At 45.6% G+C, this 23071-nt stretch overlaps 2 protein-coding genes across 10 annotated transcripts in view; both read right to left on the bottom strand.

Moving 5' to 3' along the window:
• Window positions 1-79: 79 nt before the first annotated feature.
• LOC133109425 (dual specificity tyrosine-phosphorylation-regulated kinase 4-like) lies at window positions 80-10183 on the bottom strand. The gene is made up of 15 exons (XM_061218748.1): window positions 10178-10183; window positions 8987-9103; window positions 8404-8556; window positions 8108-8222; window positions 7566-7747; window positions 6872-7008; window positions 6487-6627; window positions 6143-6281; window positions 5450-5531; window positions 4894-5066; window positions 4572-4632; window positions 4175-4202; window positions 1861-1974; window positions 1297-1363; window positions 80-91 (listed from the first exon to the last, which is right to left on the bottom strand). Exons 1-15 carry the CDS (start codon window positions 10181-10183, stop codon window positions 80-82), a joined length of 1527 nt encoding a protein of 508 aa, XP_061074732.1.
• A 1383-nt stretch (window positions 10184-11566) lies between these two features.
• Window positions 11567-23071, bottom strand: part of LOC133110709 (histone-lysine N-methyltransferase 2D-like) — a 44365-nt gene continuing 32860 nt past the window's right edge. For 7 of the 9 annotated variants that reach the window (XM_061220977.1, XM_061220978.1, XM_061220976.1 and 4 more), the window contains exons 39-53: window positions 22767-22892; window positions 22297-22461; window positions 21474-21612; window positions 21306-21387; window positions 20946-21121; window positions 20643-20785; window positions 19973-20096; window positions 19543-19670; window positions 18207-19392; window positions 17184-17320; window positions 16622-16752; window positions 15840-16125; window positions 15053-15126; window positions 14850-14958; window positions 11567-14560 (exon numbers count right to left, since the gene is read on the bottom strand). In XM_061220977.1, coding sequence (XP_061076961.1) covers window positions 14468-14560; window positions 14850-14958; window positions 15053-15126; window positions 15840-16125; window positions 16622-16752; window positions 17184-17320; window positions 18207-19392; window positions 19543-19670; window positions 19973-20096; window positions 20643-20785; window positions 20946-21121; window positions 21306-21387; window positions 21474-21612; window positions 22297-22461; window positions 22767-22892 — 3099 coding nt within the window. In that variant the 3' untranslated portion in view covers window positions 11567-14467. The remainder of the gene's footprint in view (window positions 14561-14849; window positions 14959-15052; window positions 15127-15839; window positions 16126-16621; window positions 16753-17183; window positions 17321-18206; window positions 19393-19542; window positions 19671-19972; window positions 20097-20642; window positions 20786-20945; window positions 21122-21305; window positions 21388-21473; window positions 21613-22296; window positions 22462-22766; window positions 22893-23071) is intronic. The other 2 variants (XM_061220974.1, XM_061220973.1) reach the window with 2 other exon arrangements.

Consider the following 23071-nt stretch of genomic DNA (forward strand, 5'->3'; position numbering starts at 1 on the left):
CTCTTGCAATGTTTCAAACAACCTATTTCCACTGTCAAATACATTATTAGAAAATGGAAGATAAATGGAACAGTTGAAGTCAAGGCCACGTCTGGAAGACAAAGAAAGATTTCAGATAGAATGGCCCAGGACCTGGTGAGAAATGCTCAGAAGAACCAATACATTACTGCAAAAGAGCTGCAAAAAAGAGCAAACATAGGTCTAGCTGTTCACAGGACAACAATACAACATACACAACAAAGACCTACATGCCAGAGTTGCCAGAAAGAACGACCTCAACACAAAAATTAAGTGTCTGAAGTATGCAAAAGAAACATTCAGAAGCCTGAAGCCTTTAAAAAAAAAAAAGGTTGTGGAGGCCAAAGAATATTTCTGAGCTAGAGGTGTTTTTCCAGACTGAAGAAAAATTCCAAAAGAGAGAACTGAAAGACTCTTAGCTGGCTACCAGAAGCGTTTACAAACTGTTATAGTTGTCCGAGGAGGAGTTACAAAGTACTAACTGTCAGGGTTCCCAAACTTTTGCACAGGCCATTTTTTTCCTTTTTCTATTATTTTGAAACTGAAAATATTAAAATAAGAAGTAATCTTGCTTTAAAATTTAAAGAACTGTGTCATGTTTAATATTGTACCATTTAGAGGTCAGGTTTGCTTATGTTAACTTAGATATTAATTGTAAAAGACTTTTTGACCAGGGGTGCCCAAATGTTGCACACTACTATTTGTAAAAGTTTTCCTGATGATTATAACCATGTTATAATGAAAATAATAAATGAAAAACATACAAAAATACAATTTGACTCCTTTGGCTAAAGATTACAGGAATTACAAAGACAAAACAGAGATAAGCCTCTGTCATTTCACACACACAAAAAAATCAAGTATTCATTCATGCATCTTTCAAAAAAAGCTGAATTTTTTAATTGGTTCTGTCAATGTAAAGATCCCACGAATATAAGCATGTTCAGAGTCCTGTGGGCAAAAGCCTAATCCTTCTTTTGTATGGATACTGTCATTGTTACCTGGCAGCAGCAACTACATGATGTTACAGCACTGGAGCGGACTAAAGCTCTGAGTGTACAGTTGGAGTTGAGAATTCTGGAGTAGTGAATTCCCATGGCTCTGCAGCAGCCCCTCCCTCTGTGGCTCCTCCCCCTCCACAGGAGCCCGTGAGAGGAGGGGTCTGGCACTGATGCTGTTCCTCGTGCTGAGTGTCCAAGTATGGTCCCGCACAGAGCCTGGCGACGATGGCAGTGTGGGGTCTAGACATGCGAGAGTCACTGGCCACCAGGAAGTCACCCTAGGCTTCTGAAGCCACTGGTGCCACGCTGCCTCTTCCGCAGTCATGCGCTGGGCAGAGTCCCACCTGCATGCCACACACACACAGGGTCAGAGCGTGCATAGTTCAACATACTAGACTTATACCTCTCTGCTATACACCTGCGAAAAGCAGGGCAGTAATGAAATGACCTACTTTTGAGACATAAACTATATTTTATTTATTTATTTGTTTATTTATTTATTTGCTTGGAATGCCCAATCATATATAAGCACAGACAAGCAAATTCCCTCCTCCAAAGTGTTTGAACCAAGAAAGGTTATATAATAGGGATTCACAGACATGAAATAGCGAATACATCTGTGAATTGTCCTTAGGGAAAGTAACCAATGCTGCAACAGTAAGTGCTGATCTCAGGCAGGAAGGCAAGTGCTTGAGATACAATACTGTCCAGAAATAGAGTGTAACGGTAGAGTGCACAGATTCACTACAACAGTCTGCAAAGGTGCCCCTCCTGTCTCAACATTTGGCATTCACACATTCAGCTTCAGTGTGAGAATGGTGAGGCTGAACAAGGTGCGTACGTGAGGCACCGTGTCACAAAGTCCACAAACAGCAGGTCTCTGCTCCTCAACGCACTGGCCAGGTCCTTAGAGTTTGGCCTTTTTGCAAGACATGCTGTTTGGCCCTTGGAATCTGTACCAAAATAAAGAGTCAATGAATCAATGAATGAAAAAAGATAAGAACTCGCATTAGAGGAGAAAGCAAATTTAGATAGATTTATTACATTACATTATTACATTATTGGCATTTGGCAGACGCTCTTATCCAGAGCGAAGTACAACAAAGTGCATACCCATAACCAGGGATAAGTTCGCTGAAAGACCCTAGAGGGAGGTACAATTTCAACTGCTACCTGTACAACAAAGATAAGGACAAGGGCCTTTTTTTTTTTTTTTTTTTTTTTTTTTTGAACAAACAAACAAACAAACAGAGCAAAAGTGACCAAAGTTAACTATCCAAACACTGCTTACCTAGCCAACTAAAAATACCGATACACAAAGCAAGTCACAGAGACAACAAGTAAGGTTCACAGGGAGGTAGGGAGGGATGGGGAGAGGTGCTGCTTGAAGAGGTGTGTCTTCAGCTTGCGCTTGAAGGTGGGGAGAGATTCTATAGTTCTGACCTCAACGGGGAGTTCGTTCCACCACCGTGGGGCCAGAACAGACAGTAGTCGTGAGCGTGAGGTGGAGGTTCTGAGAGGGGGAGGTGCCAAGCGGCCTGTAGAGGCTGAACGAAGAGGTCTGGCAGGGGTGTAGGGTCTGATGATTTTTTGCAGATAAGCTGGGGAAGACCCCTTAACTGCTTGGAAGGCTAGCACCAATGTTTTGAATTTGATGCGAATTAGATTTATCAAAATGCATCTTTAAAAATTACTAAAAGGCATCAAGGGACAAATCGAGGACTGTATCCATTTCAGGATTACATGTAGCCTATGTTTATTCATATTTCAGTACTCATACATGTGATGAAACCTTTTAGCTAAATTTATTGGCAAACTTATGACATGGTGTATACAGTAATATGCAAAAATTTGGGCACCCCTGGTCAGAAAGCCTTTTACAATCAATATCTAAATGGTACAATGTTAAACATGACAGATTTCTTAAAATTTTATAGCAAGATTACTCTTTCTTTTAATTGTATTTTTATTTTAATGTAGCAAGCTAAGCAATTCTTGCTATTGGAATTGAGATCTCTCCACAGATTTTCAATAATATTCAAGTCTGGGGACTGTGGTGGCAATACCAAACCTTCATCCGTCTTTCCTGGAGGTACTTGAAGGTTGATTTTGAGGTATGTTTTGGATCATTGTCTTGCTTGAATACCCAACCTCTCTTCAACTTCAATGTCTGGACTGTCCTTTGAACATTAGCCTCTAGAATTTCTTGATATTTGGTGGAACCCATTCTTCCTTCCACTTGCACAATATTACCTAAGCATAATGGATCCACCTCCATGCTTCACAGTTGGCAATGTGTTCTTTTCTACAAAGGCTTCACCCTTTTTTTTCCAAACATACCTTCTTTGGTGGTAGCCAGAAAGTTACATTTTGGTTTTGTCCATTCAAAGCACATTGTTCCAAAAGGCTTCAGGCTTCTCAATGCTTTCTTTTGCATATTTCAGAAGTTTAATTTTGTGTAGAGGTCGTTCTTTCTGGCAAGCCATGTTGGTCTTTGTTGTTTGAAGTATGTTGTATTGTTGTCCTGTGAACAGCTAAAGTTGTGTTTGCTACTCTTTTTTCCAGCTTTTTTGCAGTTATGTGTGGGTTCTTATGAGCATTTCTCACCAGGTCCTGGGCCAATCTATTTGAAATCTTTCCTGGTCTTCCAGACCTTGCCTTGACTGTTTTCAACTATAATCTTTTTTAAAAGTAACAAAGAATAATCCAAAAGGATTCTCAAAGTTCTGCACAGGGTAATTTTCCTTTTTTATAATTTATAAACAGTAAAAAATGAAAATAAAAATGTCAGAATTTGGAGGAAGGTCTCTTGTTTAACTCATGTACCATTTAGAGTTCAGGTTTGCTTTTGATCACATACAGATTCATTGTAGCAGACATTTAAACCAGGGGTGCCCAAATTCTTGCACCCCACTGTAGATCTAGTTCGCTCTTTGACTCAGGATAACTAATGGAAGCAAAAAGTTTGCATACACATCAGCCCTCCAAGAGGGTACTGTGTACTAAATGAAGTCAACGTACTCAGTGAGCAGTTTATTAGGTATTTATTAGACTTATTTTTTAGACTTATTGGTCTTCTGCTACTGTAGCGATCCACTTAGAGGTTTGACACGTTGTGTGTTCAGAGATGCTCTTCTGCATACCACTGTTGTAATGTGTGGTTATTTGCGTTACCCTTCTCCTCTGACATCACTCACTAACAATGTGTTTTTGCCCGCAGAATTGCTGCTCACAGGGTCTTTTTTGTTACTCACTGGTGTACATGAAATCAGAAGTTTCTGAGATACTCAAACCACCCTGTCTGACACCAACAATCATTCAACGGACAAAGTCATTTAGATCACATTTCTTCCCCATTCTGATATTTGGTCTATAAAACAGCTGAACCTCTTGACCAGGTCTGCGTTCTTTTATGCATTTAGCTGCTGCCACATGATTGGCTGATTAAACATTTGTGTACAGGTCTACCTTATAAAGTGGTCACTGAATGTATGTCAAAGAGATGCAAAACCACAATGCCTGTTACTGTATATATGTATATAACGTTCTTACCAAAAAATACTTTCCTTCTTGGTGACATCCGAACAATGTAATCCGGGGGCGTTCCCAGCACCTGAAACAGAGTGTGATATTTTATCACTCATTGGCACAGTGCTACAATATCACAACAGGCACTCCTGTGTGGTTCTGTCAGAAAGAAGTGTTTGGGTCGACACACAGACTTTGGATCTGCACTGTAAAGGCCGGTTCCACTGAATTGAGTATGGAAACTAATACATTATTGACAAAGTTTCAGAGAACAGTGCTTGGTGGTTATTAAACAGGTGATATTGTCCAATAAACAGCAGGGAAGAGAACATAGTGTTGCTGGTACCTCCATGATGCAGGCCAGCTGGTCCACCTCGTTGGTCCCAGAGAAGAGTGGGTAGCCTGTATAGAGCTCAGCCAGGATACAGCCCAGACTCCACATATCGATGGCTGTGCCATAGGGAATGCCTAGGATCACTTCCGGGGCACGGTAGAACCGTGTCTGAACATAGGTGCACCCTGCAAACACATACCAAGACAAGTGAGAGAGGGTGGCAGGAGAGGGAGAATGAACAAGAGAGAGAATATAGAGAGAGGGGACTAAGTAAGAAAAAGAGAGAAAGGGATAATGAAAGAGGGAAGAGAGTGAGAAGAGAGTGAGAAGAGGGGATAAAGAAAAATACATAAGTGAGACAGCAGAGAGGAACAGAGAGGATTTGGGGAGAAAAGAAATGGAACAGGAGTGAGGGAGAGAAAAGGGGGGAAAGGGTGAGACAGAGCAGGTAGTCTTTCAGAGAAACAGAGAGAAATACAATTTGAGACCCAAGATGCACTAGGGAACCAGTTGTCCAGCACGACAGATCCCCCAAATCTCTCTGTCCAGGAATAATGAGGACACCAACCTTCCTGGTGCTCGTAGAAGCTGCACCCAAAGTCGGCCAACTTGATGTTTCCATGTCTTCTCTCTGACAGAAGGATGTTCTCCTTTAAGAGGAAAATGAGGTTGACTAAACTCATTCTTTTAAATCTTTTTTCAATGCAGCTTTTAAAGGCTTTTAAATACTATGCAGGATTTCTGTCCTTGCTTCGCTCCTGTATTTACAAACAAAAAAAATCTACAACCCATTCTTGCCCATCTGTAAACATGCATATGACCAAATGCATCAATTTATCAGATATCTCAATTCTTCTGAAGATCAGTTTCCCAGGAGAGGAAATATGAGCAGTATTACTGTGCAGTGGGACCCAGCTATCATGGCCAGCCAGCTGATGTACAAACCTGAATTTAGTAAGCTTATAACACAGCAGCGAATTAATGTTACCAAACACTGGCTAACCGCTTGGTTACTGGTTAGCCACCAAGGCTAATCTCTCGCAAATTCAGCTGACCACTGTAGTATCCAATGTATTGTATAGTACTGTGCATCTGTACCCAGTCACAGAGCATTAAAGTACAGCATTTCTTATCGCTGTTCCAGCCAGACACGAGATTAAAATAGTACTATTTGTTCCAACACTTAATCATTTATGTTATCCCTGTTATCCCTGAGTATTTGAGTTTTATCACTATGTCACTCCATGGCAGAATAATCTACCGGCTTCAGGTCACAGTGGACAATTTTCTTCCTGTGCAGCATCTGCAGGCTGTTGACCAACGCAGTGGCGTAGTGACGTGTCTGGGACATGCTGAAGCCCTTGAAGCTGTTCTCCTTCATCAGCTCATACAGGTCCATTCTGCACCAAGATGTCACTTTATTTAGACTTACCATGCAGGTAAGTAAAAACCAAAATGACCATTTTTAGACAGAACTCTTAGAAAGACCCTCTGTAAACCCTAATGCATTAGTTCTCCAGTGGATGCCCAAGAGGTCCTATCTGACAATACACACCTCTGAAGCTGCTCAGATGTGCCTGAAATCCCCGGCACAGGAATACTCACCCCTGGAGCTCAAAGGTGATGCAAAGATGTTTCCGGAAGGTCATGTACTCCTTCATGTGGATGACGTTATATTGGTTTTCCTTGTCTTCCCTCCTCACAGCATCTAGGATCTCCAGTTCCTTCAGGGCCCTGTTGTTGGCACTGTATGCAAAATAAATAAAACATTTTTAACATTCAACATGTCCAATTCCTTCTCTTTCCACCAATCAGGGGACATGGTAACAACCATCTTCAGCTGCCATTTGTTCGATGAATGCAGCTAATATGTCATTGATTTTGCTATACAATAGTGACAGGGTTCTCTACCCCTGCTGCAGCCTGTGGCCTACTGTTAGCGCGCCTGAGACAGAGGTATTTAGAAAGGTCTTCCAAAGAGGATCATCACCTCTCCATGTCATGAATGACCTTTAGTGCTACGAGTTCCTTGATCTTGTGATCCAGACATTTCAGAACCAGGCCAAATGATCCTTGTCCAAGATTTTCCAGAATCTCATAGCGGTAGGCAATGTGGTCATGCAGGACCTGGGGACATTCAGAACAATTATTTAATGATCCTGCTGCTGTACTATTCTAGCTATCTGATAAGGGCCCCAAATTAATTTACACAGTCACATAATGTAGTATACTAAATTATTGATGCTTAACCTTCCATCAATGTGGCTTATGACCTTTTCAGAAATTAAAAAATGATGTCATTGCTATGGATGGAGATGTCAAGCTGAATAAAAACAATACTTAACAAAATACGACAAACCATGTCCCCTGACTTGGTTAACGTAAGTTAAATGCACATAAATGAAGGTAAATGCACATTCATTCAGTTGAAATGTTGGCTCCATTTCAGCGCACAATACTTTAACAAAGCCAAAGCAAGTCATAGTGTAAGCGCAGTACACAATTTTATGATGTTTCATTTTATTGTTTATTATGTTTTTCTTTTTCCTGTTACCGCTTCAATAACAAAATCAGGATAGTTTTATTCAGCAGACACCATGATCCAGGTTAATGGTTGGCTAATATTTTTACATACAGTATAACCCATTAATTACTTGAAATATTTGAAAAATGATGAACCTTACAGGGACATAGATCCCACTTTCATCATCATGGTCAGAGTTGGAATTGGAGTCCTCAGAGTACTCAGCCATCTCCTGGGGGTCCTTCTTCTCAGCCCCCAGGCCCAGGTACCAAATCTCTGGGAAATCCAGGATCTCCCTCTGCTCCAAGCTGGTCAAGTGTTTCTGGAAGTACTGCAGAGCCACTGCATTGTGGGATGGGGGGGGGGGGGACCTTATTACAGCACATGAATACTAATTTCTATAACACTGTCCAAAACACATTATTAGTAGGAGAAGTTACAGCAGGTTGCTACGTGAGTCTACACTGACAGTGATGAGACAGGACCTCTATATACTGTACCTGCTATGCATACTGCTGTCTCTCACCCGGCCATCACCCCCCCCCCCAGAATCATCCACTCTACTATTCAGAATCTCACTTTCTTAACCACTATAGAGTGACCATTCTGAAACACTGAAACCATTTTCTAATCCTTGCTCTTATTAATATGCTCGCAGCTATAGGTCTTCAAACACACACCCTCCCCTCCCCAGAAATATACCTGCAGGTGACAGGGGCAGCCCCTTCCGAACCCTTTCCTGATTTAGGTTTTTGGGGACACTCTTTGCCTCTGCCTCCACGGTTCTTAAAGAGATGCTGACCTTTGAACTCTCTTGCTGTGAATTTTAAGGGACAAGAGGTGCGCGACAGAGTCACTTAAGCTTCACACTGGAGCTGTGGACAGTGGTTTAACCTGGTACTGTGTGTTGACACAAGAAGTATAAGATGCCAGAAAATTGGGATCATTAGACCAAAGCATCCACAGTGTTGGACCCTATGAAGGTACTTTGGTCTCACCTGGTCTATCCGGCACTTTCTCTCCACCACCATCTTTCTAATTTCCGGTAGGATGCTGAGCGTTGTGTGGAGGAGCTTTGGATTGCTCAACTTCTCTGTGACCTGATCGCCTGGCACCTGCACCTCAGCCACAGTGTTCAAGTCTGTGGGAGTCTGTTTACAAGAAGAGAACAGTTTAAAGAAGATGAAGCAGAGAGAAGGTAGAAGAGGAAAGGTTGGAAGGGTTTAAAGGCCCACTCAGTATCTTTGGTTACCAATAAAATACTAATAGCTGCCAACAATCAGAAAGACAAAGATAAAGTATTATAGTATATAACTATGAGTAAATAAACTAAGAGTACCATGATCCAATTATGCCATGCGCATATTTTTTTCTCTCAGTAATTTTCAATTAGCAAACAAAATTATTGAGTGGGCCTTTAAGTAAGGGGTAGGGGGTCTGCATAATGTTGGTAGTGCAGGGATCTTGTGGTGCCTATATCCTGCGTGACAAATGCGAAATGGGGGCCCAGTATGCCCAGTAAAAATGCCTTTCACAGTGACAGAAAGAAGCACACAGTGAAGTGCTACACTTTGTCTTTGCCTGGTCCATCTGCTGATTCCTCTCCTCCATCTTCTTTTTGAGGTCGAGCAGGATGTTGTATTTGGGAGGGACAAGTATTTCCTCTTGGAACAGACTGCTTGAATTGGTGTCAACCTCCTGCAAAGAGTGGGGGGAAAGAAGACCCAAGGGATAAAAACATATTGTTCTCATTACCAAGAGCAATTAACAGGTTTTATAAGGGTGTTTAGATGGCTGGTGTAATCAATGTACTCAACAGAAGAACACAAATCTTTTTGTTTCACCTGGTTTGTCTGGTTGCTAAACTCCAGAGCATTCTTTTTAATGTCTGGCAGGACAGTGTACTTTGTTGGGACAGGTCCTGGAACCAGGGGCAGGTGGAATGGACCCAAACGGTTCTTCAAAATTGAAGTGGAAGAAAGGAGGGATTGGGAAAGTGATGACCCAGTCTGGATGTCTGGGTGACTCTTCATACTGGCTTTTACCCCCCTGTTCTTTCTGTGACTCTTTCTCAGAAGTAGAGCATACTTAATCTAAATATTAATGAAACACAGTAGCATCCACCTAGAATGGGACTTCTCGGCACTCAATGCCAGTCATCTCAGAGGCAATACACAGCACAAACATTAACACTTGAATCTGCTAATGGGGCTTGTACACTGACCTACGTAAACAAGCAGGCAAACACAAAAACACACACTGTAAACACACACATAGTGAAGAGTACTCTGGAGTGTAGCAAAACTGTAATACAAATATTTTCTGAGTAAAATAAAATGGGAAATAAATATTTTGCACAATTTCATAACCACACCTTTTATAAACTGTTATTGCTTAACTGGAATGGCTTTCTGAAATTAACATTTGGTCCCTATTTTAATCAGGCAAAAAGCACAAGCATAACTAAAAACCAGATACAATATTAGTTTCAGTATTTTGTGTACTTCCTTGAAAGACAGGCAGATCAGCTCTTACCATTCTCTGCAATGTTTTAAAATCATCATCTCCTTTTGCCACATTTCTGTTCAAGATAAATAAGATGGCAGGCAGAATTTCATTGCAATATTCCATTGGTTTTTCTTTTTCCGTAATCTATGAAAAGGTGATTATTGACTGGAATAAGAAACACAATTGTTGGGATATAGTAAAGATCTAGTATTACCCTAAATTGAAACCTTTTTGTTTAAGTTACCTCTTGTTAAATTGATTTACCTCCATGGCTGTAGGCACTGATTCAATTCACTAAATAGAATGGCAGCTGTCAAGCTCCATCACCTTCTCCTATTACCTCAGCAGGAACGTCACAATGTAGTACCAAAACTATTGTGTAGTAACTGACACGGTCATATGCGCAACACAGAACTTTTCCGAAAGATAACTATTTTTTTAATAGCAAATCGACAAATATAAATGATATGGGCTAGGCTACGGCATGAATAAGAAGAGTACAATATTGCCCAAAATTATCGTTCTGGAAACGCTATTCGGAACCATATGAATGTTGACGAAATCACAATGCAAATTAGCACAAACGCCCCGCCAGCGCCGTACCACTGCTCCATAAAACTACTGAAACATAGAAACACAACGACTTTCACAACCCAACGCGAACATAGCGCGAGAAATGTTACGAAATTAATAGTAGTCCTATCACAGTTGATCGTGGCACATCACGTAGCCTACCCTTAGTTCATCTAACATACGAAGTTCATGGTACTTACCTTTTAAAAATTGAGTTGTACTAAATGTTGGCACTAAATCCGCTCCATACAAAAGCATATTCTCTAGGCCGATAAATTCGAGTTTGAGATCTGTATTCTGTAAAACTTGTAGGACTTGTAGTTTTACGATGCGAAAAGCAAAAACAGGCGAGAAACAGTTGTAGCACTAAATTCGCAATTAGCTGTGGCTAACACAATGTAGTATCTGTAGTATCTGTGGTAGCCTACTTTCTTATATGTACTTATATGGCAACACTATATTTTAGAGTCCATTACCGTGGATTTCCCCAACATTTGTTAAAAATGTAAACTGATTGTTAATTGCCATGGTCCAGACTATAACCCTATCAAAAATGAGATTTTGGAAATGTTGAGATTACCAAATAAAATCATTATAGCGGTGGACGCGTTGAGATGGCAACATCAGTCCATTACCCTGGGTTTTCCAATAATTAGTTAAAAATGTCTCATTCATTAATTCTGCATGAAACTCAAAACTTGTTTGAAACTGCCTAGAAATTCTATACCAACTGAGGCAGCAACTCAGAGAGACAGTTGACCAATTATATGTAGTATAGCCGATAACGTAATATAATCTATAATGTATTACATTATTGGCATTTGGCAAACGCTCTTATCCAGAGCGACGTACAGTTGATTAGACTAAGCAGGAGACAATCCTCTCCTGGAGCAATGCAGGGTTAAGGGCCTTGCTCAAGGGCCCAACGGCTGTGCGGACCTTATTGTGGCTACACCGGGATTAGAACCACAAACCTTGTGTGTTCTAGTCATTTACCTTAACCACTACGCTACAGGCTGCCCAGCTGTAGCGTAACTGTATCACATGTATGTACATGTATGAAGCATAGAGGAAACTTAATCCATATTTAAAATGCATTTATTTTTCTTTATAGGAAATAAAATTGAGGCAGAAATGAAATGTGAGGAAAGGAATAAGAATAACCTTGGGCATAGTAGGGAAAAAAAGAATTCAAATTATAACATACAAAATATGCTACATACATAAAAAAGATCATTTTATTACTCGTCTTCCCTAAAGGTACTGTAGCTGCTGTACAAATGAAACATCTTAAAAAGGTAATGCTTTAAATTAAACGCTAGTCAGAAAACTTAAATTAGGATATTCCAACACAAAAACAAATTTTATTCAGGCAAAAATATCCAGTGAACTTCATTTTTGTCATAGTCTTCCCTTGAAAAGAAACAAACCAAAATTAGTAGTTAAAATTAAAATCACACCACAATATAAAATAGCTAGGGTTGACCGGCTCGTAATTTCACACAAGCTGTTCCAACACATCCCAACTTCTAAAGTAGAAAATTAAATAATCATAAAGCCAAGGAGGTAAAGATATTTGAAAGAGCAAAGGAAAGAGAAATCTGATGACTAGGGCAGATGTACTATAAGTATTCACAAGCAGAAACATAAATAGCAAGAAAAAAAAAAAAATACAACCACATCACACACAACTGCAGCGCATTCCGCAATCATGTGGACTGCAAAATAAAACAAGGAAATGGTGGATGCCTTTCTGAAACAAAAACCCTTCTGTAAAGAGCAAAGTCTATTATTCAGCCCACTTCTTATCAAAATCATTGGCAATAAACAAAAATACTTATCGTCTTTGTCCAGCTAAAAATTTACAGCCGCTTTTTACAAGCTTATTGCAAAAAATCTAATACAAAACCAGGTAAATGCAAAAAAACAACTCCCATTTCAGGTACATAGATTTCAGTTTACCATTTTATAATATATATATATATGTATGTATATATATATATTTGTATATATTTACTTAAATCTGCTAATAAAACGATATCCAGTGGTTGATTTTCATCTATTTCACAATTACAGATTAAAAAAGGGCTGGAACAAGAGTTCTGGCCCCCTGATGTGTATATACAGTTTGTACAGTTGGCTTTTTTTTCATTTTTTACAGCAACTGAGGTCAAAGGTCAAGGAAGAAGAGAAAGTAATGTAGGCCTGTGGATACAATACAACTCCTGTTTTGCATTTTGAAGAAAATTGCCATTTGATTAAAAAGGGGGAAAAAAGACAGTAAAAATAAATGCCCTTTTTCCCCCGTCTTCTGCTGTCCCCATTTTGTGTCACCAAGAAAATCACCACCTGTTAACCGTTCACTGCTGATTCAAGTGAAGGTAATGGTGCCCACTACTGGCAGGACCCACTTGGGAGAAGTCTGCGTGCACAATGCTAAGGAGGGAGAGTGGAAGAAATCTGGGACTTTGGGCCACAATGTTAACACCCCACCCCCTCCTGACCCAAGTGGCACAGGGCAAGACAATCAGTTTGGACTACAACTGAAGTCCTCTACATCACAATTCAAACAAGTCAGGTCACCATTCAGTCTACCCACAATGCACCTGGTCTTTAAATCTGTACAACATATGCAACATGTTACATCTGCTTAGTAGGCAAGATTCTCTGCTGTTGCTAAAATGTAAAAAAAAGCTCAATTTGCTTAAGCTTATAATTCATAGTGCAAAGTGGTTAGGACTGAATCTGGGCTGCAAGTTCTGCTTCTCCTTGTACGGTAGCGTAAAACACCAGTCTTCCGAATATAAACTTGTTTGGTGAAACAAAACCCATAAATACTGACCAATGCGATCCTAAATTTACAGTTTAGTTTGGCCTGTGACCCGATAATTTCTTAATGCACAGATTTGTCCAAATAGTTAATGCAGTTCATATACATACACTGACAACAACGATACTGGATATTAAATCTTCTGTTATCATTATCATAAGCTAGACCTGGACAGCAACCCTGTCAATACATTTCCCCACTTTACCGAGACCGCTTGCCGTGAATGTGGCCTTCCCCATCCTGCACACAAACCCGCGTCCCAAGCTCCTCTCTACAGCAGCTTTAGTACATTTAAAAACAGCTCACCCTCTCCGCAATAGCCTTTACATTTGATAAAGCTGACAGGTCCCACAGACTCAATGAGGTAGACAGGGTCAGACTAACCCACCTTCAGCTATGCACAGTATAGCGTCGTCCTGCTCCAGGCCGAAGAGCGATCCCATCCCTTAGTCTAGCGGTGCCCGCACCCTCCCACACCAGCTCCCCCTCGCGGGATTGTCGGTAACCATGGCGTCTGTGGCTCCGCTGAGGGGTCGAGGTCTGGTCTCGTGGTGAACGGGGGGGACAAAGGAACGATCACAACTCCCAACGCACCCGCTGCGCGTTCCCCTGCTGTTCCTCAACGCACCTGCTGCGCGTTCCCCTGCTGTTCCTCAACGCAGTCGCCTGAACGTTACGGCAAGCACACGGTGTGGGGAGGAGAGGAAAGCGTTGTGAACGCTGTGTTTCTGTGGGGTCCAGCGGGGGGTGAGGGGGAGAGAAGGGGTGGGTGCTTTCGGACCGCTCTGGTGTTCAGTAGTGCCACCCACACCCCGGTCACACTTGCCCCCTTCCTTTTTCTGTGGTGCAGAAATGGGCAACGCGTGGAACACGCGTGGACTTCATCCATTTGCCCGTACACGCCTTTGGCTCCTGGTGTTGTGACCTCCCATTCGATAAAAAAAAAAAATCATTCATGCATTTGTTAAAAGTACTTTTATTTTCATCTTTCCTAAATGATAAGTAAAATGTCTTTCCCTGAAAAAAAAAGAAAAAGGAAAAAAGAGAAAAGCTTATAGACTGGGTTGCAGAGTCCCAGGGCTGTAACAGTGGCCCTGCTCCCTCTCTTCCCCTCCCTGCTCCCCGACACCCTGCTTCGGTCCATCGGTACCTCAGTTCATCCACTTGCGGCAGTTCCAGGCCCCGCAGTGACAGGGGATCTTGTGCTGATCGTCCTCAAAATCAAACTGGTAGTCATAGGTCAGCTGCCATGAGAAGAAAGGAAATGAGGTCAGCCAGTTCCTGAATACAGCACACCTTTTATTTGTCTGTTCAACAAACTCTCTTCTGTAAACCAGCCTCCTGCCATCCGTGCATTCAACCACAGTACACACAATACAACTGCATGGGAGAGACTGAAATGTGAAATAATGCAACAATCCAGCATGCTTATATAAGGAGATGACTGCATTAAGTGCATTAAGTGCATAAAGTGCCTGTTTTATCCACAAGAGAAAAAGGACTCGACCCTCAGAGGTCACCATGGCCACTCACCTCCTCCCCCTTAGTGATCCTCCTGCTGGAGATGATGATGATCTTGTCCTCCCTGTCACAGGTCACGACCTCGGTGACACAGTTGGGGGCACAGGAGTGGTTGACGTATCTGGAGGAGGCGGAGCAGAGGGGTCACGGGTCAGGGGTTTGGGCGGTTTGAGAGAGGGCCGGATGGAGAAATGGATGGGACAAGCGGGTCTTACCGGGCCAGGCCTCCGGTCAGCGTGGCATCGATCACGTATTCATTGTTCACCCGGAACATGTAGATTCCTCGGTTCTGAGTGCACAAGCCACATTGACAAAGGTTATATAAACAGTAATGTAGTTACAACATGAGCTGCTTTTCTCAATATTCTTGGAGCCATTTGTAATGACAACTTATTCAGGTTATGGTTACTATAAGTACTTGCACAAGCATGCTCAAGTATTTCACTAAACTTCATGTAAGCCTCAAGTTCTCTTCCAGTTGATGAAGATAGACTTGCATACTAGACACCCAAGACTGTCCTTATAGTATAGCATATAACTGAGAAATATGTGCATGCAAGTGACGGTTACACACAAGCAGCATGTTTACCTTCTCATTACATTACAGGCATTTGGCAGATGCTCTTCATGAGAGCGACATACAACAAAGTGCATGCCCATAACCAGGGACGCCCATAACCAAGTGCGCTGAAAGACCCTAGAGCAGAGGTCACCAACCCTGGGAGTTGAGTTATCGGTGTAATCATCTGCTCTAATTGATTAATTACGTTGCAGAGTAACAGCGAAAACCAGCAGACCCAGTAGCTCTCCAAGACCAGGGTTGGAGACCACTGCCCTAGAGGGAAGTAGTCTAGTGCTAGAAACCACCACAAAGATACAGACTTGGGCCTTGCAGATTAATCTGTTGATAAAGTCACCCTGGGCCATCACCATTTCAGGTCACAGAGAACGTGAGCGGCTTGGCCCCAGATGGAGTACGCTCGGGTCCCCGCCGGTGCCCACCTGCTCCTCGTAGACCTTCTCGCGGCGGTTGGCCACCTCGTTGCGGATGGTGGTGCCGATGTACTCGATGACCATGGTGTGCATCTCCAGGTCCCGGGCGGCGTACAGGCCCAGGCCCTGGATGCGGGAGCGGGCCAGGTACACGTTGGTCTTCCACTCCGTCTTCAGCCGCCGGTACTGCGACGACTTGGAGTGGATGAACTGCTTGCTGTAGGGCGTGGGGATGTCTCCGATGAAGGTGCTCTGGTAGGCCTTGCACATGCTGGTGCTGGTTAAAGTGTGGGGCCTGGGGAGGGACAAACAGACAAAGTCAATGCTGTCATCTCTAGAGGAGAGTAACCAGATCTACCCACCTCAATACAAACATGTTCCTTGAATTGAAACAGACTTAATCTCTACATGTTGGTCCTGCTCAATGAATGACTACAACATGACACAAACACACAAAACACAAAAGTGCTACAGCTCCTATACACTGTTTATTTTAACCAGAGTATACATGCAACAGGAGTGGGATTAAGGGTCCAGCATTCTATTTTGCAATAAAACGCACACGACAAGCATTTGATCCACATTACGCACGCACGGACGGACGCACACACGCACGAACGGACGGACACACGGACGGACGCACGCACGCACACACACACACACACACACACACACACACACATACACACACATACACACACATACACACACATACACACACATACACACACATACACACACATACACACACACACACACACACACACACACACACATACACACACACACACCTCTTGTAGTGGGTAAGGATCTTGGGTTCAGAGCGGGCACAGCCAGTGGGGTTGATCATGAGCGGAAGCTCCATCAGTGGGTGGCGTCCGTAACGAAAGCTGTAGTTCTGACAGCCCTCCACCCCAGGTAGCTGTGGGACAGAGCCATTAACTGCATCAGCCTACTGCAATTCTGCCTCAATTTAGACAAAGCTTCTACCTTACAGGTCACAAATTATGAAATCTGGACCTCAAATCCAAATCCGGCCCTGGTTTTCTAATCCCAGGTAATTAGCTGAACAATTAGTGCTACTGATTAGCCAGACTGTCTTCACACCTGACTCCCAGGTAAAGGGAGGGCGGAAAAGCAGCAGCTCTCAGACCTTGAGGATCATGATTTCATGATCCCTGCTATAGGTGCTCATTTTTAACAAGGAAAATAAATGGCTAAATGGCTAAATTGTCAAACTGCCAGTTTGATTTTTCCAAAACTACAACTTCTAAATTTTCTGGAAAAAAAAAAGAGTAAAACTGCTAATTTGCCAGTCACAAATGAAAGCTGTGAGTTTGAAAGCGTACTCACAGACTCGGTGATGCGGAGCACGGCGTGAACGGTCAGCCCGTACATCTCCTCGGCCTTCACGTGTTCGGTGAAGAGCGTCAGCATGGCCGCCTCCCTGCGCAGAGTGGCCACCTGCTGCACGATCCGGCTCCAGATCCCTGCACACACACCGCCAGGACCACACACACCGCCAGGACATCAGAGCCTGCCCAACACCACTGCTGCTTCCTCCCCTAACATCTCCTCACCCTGAATGACCAGCACCCACTGTAGTCCTGTCCCCCCCGTCCATTGCTGTGACTAATGCATAGTTTTACGCTCTTTGAGCATAGCTGCAGAACTGAGAGAGTAACTGACTGAAATGGATGTAGATGAGTGTTGATCTTTACGACTGGGAGAGCAATAGACAGATTAACGTAGATGTTGTACTGACCTTTTAATAAAAAGAAAAACATGAGCGTAGTTGTAGTACTGGTCTTAAAGACAGTAATAAACACACTGATATGAGCTTAGCTGTAGCACTGGTCTTAAAGACAGTAATAAACACACTGATATGAGCTTAGCTGTAGCACTGGTCTTAAAGACAGTAATGAACACACTGATATGAGCTTAGCTGTAGCACTGGTCTTAAAGACAGTAATGAACACACTGATATGAGCTTAGCTGTAGCACTGGTCTTAAAGACAGTAATAAACACACTGATATGAGCTTAGCTGTAGCACTGGTCTTAAAGACAGTAATAAACACACTGATATGAGCTTAGCTGTAGCACTGGTCTTAAAGACAGTAATGAACACACTGATATGAGCTTAGCTGTAGCACTGGTCTTAAAGACAGTAATAAACACACTGATATGAGCTTAGCTGTAGCACTGGTCTTAAAGACAGTAATGAACACACTGATATGAGCTTAGCTGTAGCACTGGTCTTAAAGACAGTAATAAACAGCAGTAATAGACGGCTGAAGCTCTGGTCTTAAAGACAGTAATAAACAGCAGCAGTAAAAGGCTGTAGCAGGGCTCTGTGACAGGCGCACGGGGCGTACCCTCGGGGCTGGAGTCTCGCAGCAGCAGGTCCTCCTGGCCCTGCTCCAGCACGCGCACCTGGAAGAGCGGCCGGCCCTCGGCCTCGGACACGCGGCAGCGGTAGCGGCAGCGGCGGTTGGGCGCGCGGGTGCTCCAGTAGATGCGCGTGGCCTCGTAGCCCACGGGGAAGATGGCGGTGTGCGAGTGGAAGGCGGCCATCTGCGAGGGCAGCAGCTGGCCCGGCGAGTGGAAGATGAGGCCGCCCACGCGGAAGGTGTGCAGGCGGTCCCCGCGCCGCAGCACGCCCGCCATCTGCTTGAGCTCGTCGCGCTCCACGTAGACGCGGCGGAACACGGCGAAGCCGGCCAGCTCGTCGCAGGGCGCGCCCTTGGCCCGGTGCTGCGGGCACAGCATGGTCTTGTCCTTGAAGAAGCTGCACTGCGCGCGGATGGCGCAGGCGAAGTGGTAGGAGGCCAGGCAGCGGGGCCGGGCGCAGCCCCCCGTGGCCCCCGCCTTCCTGCAGCCCGCGCAGCGCGTGCGCCGCCCCCGCCGGAGCGCCGCCTCCACGTTGACCAGCGCCCCGCCCTGCGTCTCGTACACCTCCGTGGACCACAGCGCGCAGTTGAGGTGGGCCCACAGGTCCACGTCCACGTTGAGCAGCCGGCCGGGCCCGTCGGTGGCGCCGTCGCCCTCCTCCAGGCAGAAGCAGCAGCTGCGCAGGTCCCTGGGGAGCTTGTCCGGCCGCAGCGTGATGCGCAGACGCTCCAGGAGCTCGGACACGCCGTCGCACGGGTCCTCCGGCCGCGGGGGGACCGCGTCGCCGTCCAGCACCAGCCTCTTCCAGCGCAGGCCCTTCCACTTTTTGGCCTGGGGAGCCGGCTCCCCCTCGTCCCCCGACGGAGAGCGGCTGCGCGGGACGGCGGGGTCGGCCTGCGGGGGGAGGGCCGGGTCCGACTCGGGCTCGGTGTCGATGGGAGGGCTTCTGGGGGCGGAGGGGAGGGGGGAGCTGGGCTCGGCTGGAGTCTGTGAAGGCGGCAGCGGGGGTGGCGGAGGTGGAGAAGGAGCGGGAGGGGGTGGGGAGGGAGGGGAGGGAGACTCGGGGGGAGACTCCTCCACCGGAATGACTGGCAGGCGACGCACGTCTAGGTCCAAATCATTGTTCAGGTAGCGGTGCTGGACCGGCCTGTCCTGCTGCTCAGAGGGCTCCTAATAGAAACATACGGATCATTCAGCACAATGGCAGCACAGATACTACAACATAAAAAGTACAGTAGGAAATATGCTTTAAATGACTAGCAGAAGGCGCATTAAAAGGACAATGAGAACACAGCGGCAGGGTATGGCGAGGGCACCCACCGGGTCTATTATGGACAGGATGTCCATCTGCTTTTTCAGAGAACAGCCAGGTAAAGAAACGCCTCCCTGCTTCAGCCAATCAGCCTTCTCCTCCTTCTCTGCAGGGTCCGACTTCACACAAACAGCCGCTGAAAGAAAGTGCAGGGTTGAGGATGACCCTCTTTCTAAAACATTTGTTTATTTCTTTCCTTGCAAATTCCCAGATGTATTTGTCGGACACCAGTGTGCAACCTAAACACCAACTTTCTGGACTAAAATGCCTCTGGTTTACACAGCCAGCTAAACAAAGTAAAATACTTCCATTTATCTTTCCCCAAATATACATTTGTCTTCACAAATCTACTCATGACACCTTTTTCTTTGAAATGAATGTCTCCCTATGCATCAGTCTTTTTATCAGTGTGAATCGGGGCGTTTGGGGCGGACATACCAGTCGCAGGGTCAGTGGGGGCCGCGGTCGGCTCGCCGTCCCCCGGGGGAAAGGTGACCTCATACGAGCCGGGTGTCTCCACCCGTAAGAGCCGGGCCACGGCGCTCATCACGGCGTTGAGGTTCTGAGGGGGAGCAGTGAACAGAGCGTTAGAGCAGTGAACAGGGCGTTAGAGCAGTGAACAGGGCGTTAGAGCAGTGAACAGGGCGTTAGAGCAGTGAACAGGGCGTTAGAGGAGTGAACAGGGCGTTAGAGGAGTGAACAGGGCGTTAGTGCAGTGAACAGGGCGTTAGTGCAGTGAACAGGGCGTTAGAGCAGTGAACAGGGCGTTAGTGCAGTGAACAGGGCGTTAGTGCAGTGAACAGGGCGTTAGTGCAGTGAACAGGGCGTTAGAGCAGTGAACAGGGCGTTAGTGCAGTGAACAGGGCGTTAGAGCAGTGAACAGGGCGTTAGAGAAGTGAACAGGGCGTTAGAGCAGTGAACAGGGCGTTAGAGCAGTGAACAGGGCGTTAGAGCAGTGAACAGGGCGTTAGAGGAGTGAACAGGGCGTTAGAGCAGTGAACAGGGCGTTAGCGCAGTGAACAGGGCGTTAGAGCAGTGAACAGGGCGTTAGCGCAGCAGGGTTTAACGTGCGGGGGAGACACGCGATCGGGGAGCGCTCCTCCGCTACCTTGGCCGCGCCCGTAGCGAGAGTGAAGGTGACGGACACATCCCCACTCTTGGGCTCGTCCCGGCGACTCGGCCCAGATGCCGCCTTCCCAGCATGCTCAGGGAGCTGTCTCGGTGCTCCTGATGGTTCAGTCTTGGGAAAAACTGGAGAGATTGGAGAAAAAATGGGAGAGACTTTTTGATGTTTTATGTGCAGCAAATGAAAAGCAAAAAGAGCACACGCACAAACATACACATGCGCACATACAAACATAAGCACACACACACACAAACACACACACACACACACACACAGGTACCGTACCGGGTATAGCAGAGCGGGGGATGATGGGAATGACGGGGGAGGCGGTGTCCTCTCTGTCCCCCGGCCGTCGCTCCCCCAGCAGGGGGAATCGGGGCACGTCGTCCTGCAGCACGCTTTCGGGGGAGGACGCCATGACCACACTGTCTGGAGCATCACTGTCATCATCGCTCTCCATTCTGAAACATACAAAAACAGACGTTCACATTACACAGCAGACGTTACATTTTACCTCATATTCTATAGAATGCTTATTCTATATACATTGGGTATAAAAAGTGCAATACAAAGCGACTGGGGAGAGGTGGAGTCATGAACCAATAGCAATAAAGGTATGCAGACATGGCCAGTAGGGGGCAGCACCTGACATCCTCGTTCTGGTTGTGGGGAGGCGTGGGAAGGGCTGCCAGCAAGTCCACACTCTTGGCCTCCTTAGCTGCGGTATCTGTGGATGCAGTAGAGGGCCGTTATGAGCATGAAGCACGGCGTACAGGGTTGACGACGTCTGACAGGAAGAGGAATGCGACTCACCCGTGGCCTCAGGCTCTTTCTGCGCGTCGGGCGGCTCCTCCTCAGTGGTGGTCATGCCGTTCAGCAGCTTGTGGTGCACCGAGGGCGGGGGCGTGGGGGGCAGGGAGGACGGAGGGGTCGGGGGGTTGCTGAGGTGGTTCTGAGGAGAAGGGGCAGTAGCGTAGCACAGTGGTTAAGGGCAGAGTGCCCTCAGGATTTCTATCCCAGGTACTCAGACACAAATAGACTAACGGTAATGATGGGAAGGCAGGTGCAAAATACAGGTAGCAAACTTGCTTTTGGCCCCCCAACCCAAATATCGATTTATCAATCATGCCTCCCGTCATCAAGGTGCTCCCTGTACTCCACACAAGGAACACAGCAGCTAGATCGTGTGACATCCTTCGATTTAGAGGACCAAAGCGTACCACCAGAGATCTAATACTGAACCAAATTGCTCAGTGACGACAGACTGGTTACCTGGAAGCACACAGTGTGGTGCTGTGTGGAGGAAACCAATGCAGCCGTAAGCTGCAAAACCTTTGAGCACTTAAACTCCCCCTACAGGACAAAGCCAACAGTGCCCCGTTGCAGAGGAATGCCAGTCACAGCCAGCCCAGACTACTCTTACACCCACACGCATGCACACCCATATAGCCACCTGCCCATTGGTGAATGCAATAATTTCAGTAATTAATAAAATTACCAAACTAAACCCGGAACAGTTCTCATGATGATCCAGGTCCATGAATGAAAACCATGCAGGGTCATAGTACTGGCTGAGCCTATGGGGAGACCACGATAGACTTTTCCAAGCACGATTTTCCCGAGCTCCAAGCGTTACCTTGGAGAGCAGCTGGGAGTAGTAGTCGGGGATGTCGTCCAGCACGGCGCTGCCGAAGCCACCCTTCAGGTGGGCCTTGCTGTCGGCCGGGCTGCTGCCGAACGGGGCGAACACTCCCAGGTTAGCCACGATGCAGGGCTCCATCAGGGGAAGGAGAGAGAGCTCCTGGAGACCAAACAGTGGTAATCCGGTTAGTTTATTGGAGAGACCTCAACATCTGCTTGGGGCCTCCATGAAGAGGAGGACTGTGGGAAATACAGCCCTGCAATTGGCTGGGGATTGGTACAGGCGGTCAAAAAAAACGTATGCAACTGCCTGGTCTCTGAGGAAAGTAATCCTCCCCATCCCTCCCTCAAAAAAAAGGTTACAAACTACCAGTTGTTCATTATCCTAGCCAAACCGAACACCTCTGGCTATCACTGTGAAGTAAGTAGGTTACGGACTGAAAACCTCCTGCAGTGTCCGCTCACCTGCTTCAGCTGTTTCTTCAGCGCTTCGGTGGTATTTCCCGCTTCCTCCTTTTTGGTCTTCTTGCGCCAGGTGGTGGGACCCTTGGCCTTTGGGACAGGAGCCTTCTTGGTGACGGCCTGCAGTTCCTGCCGAAGGACAGGGACAGACACACAAAAACAAACATCAAAAATATTCATAAAGAATGCATTCAAATGTTTCTGTGAGTTGCATCGTTTATAAATGGGTTCAGGCTAATGATTCATGCAAGTATCACAAACAGCCTTATACACACAGATAGCGGTCAACTATCTGGTGATGTCAAAAG

Source organism: Conger conger, chromosome 14, assembly GCF_963514075.1.
Source record: "Conger conger chromosome 14, fConCon1.1, whole genome shotgun sequence".
Lineage (NCBI taxonomy): Eukaryota > Metazoa > Chordata > Actinopteri > Anguilliformes > Congridae > Conger > Conger conger.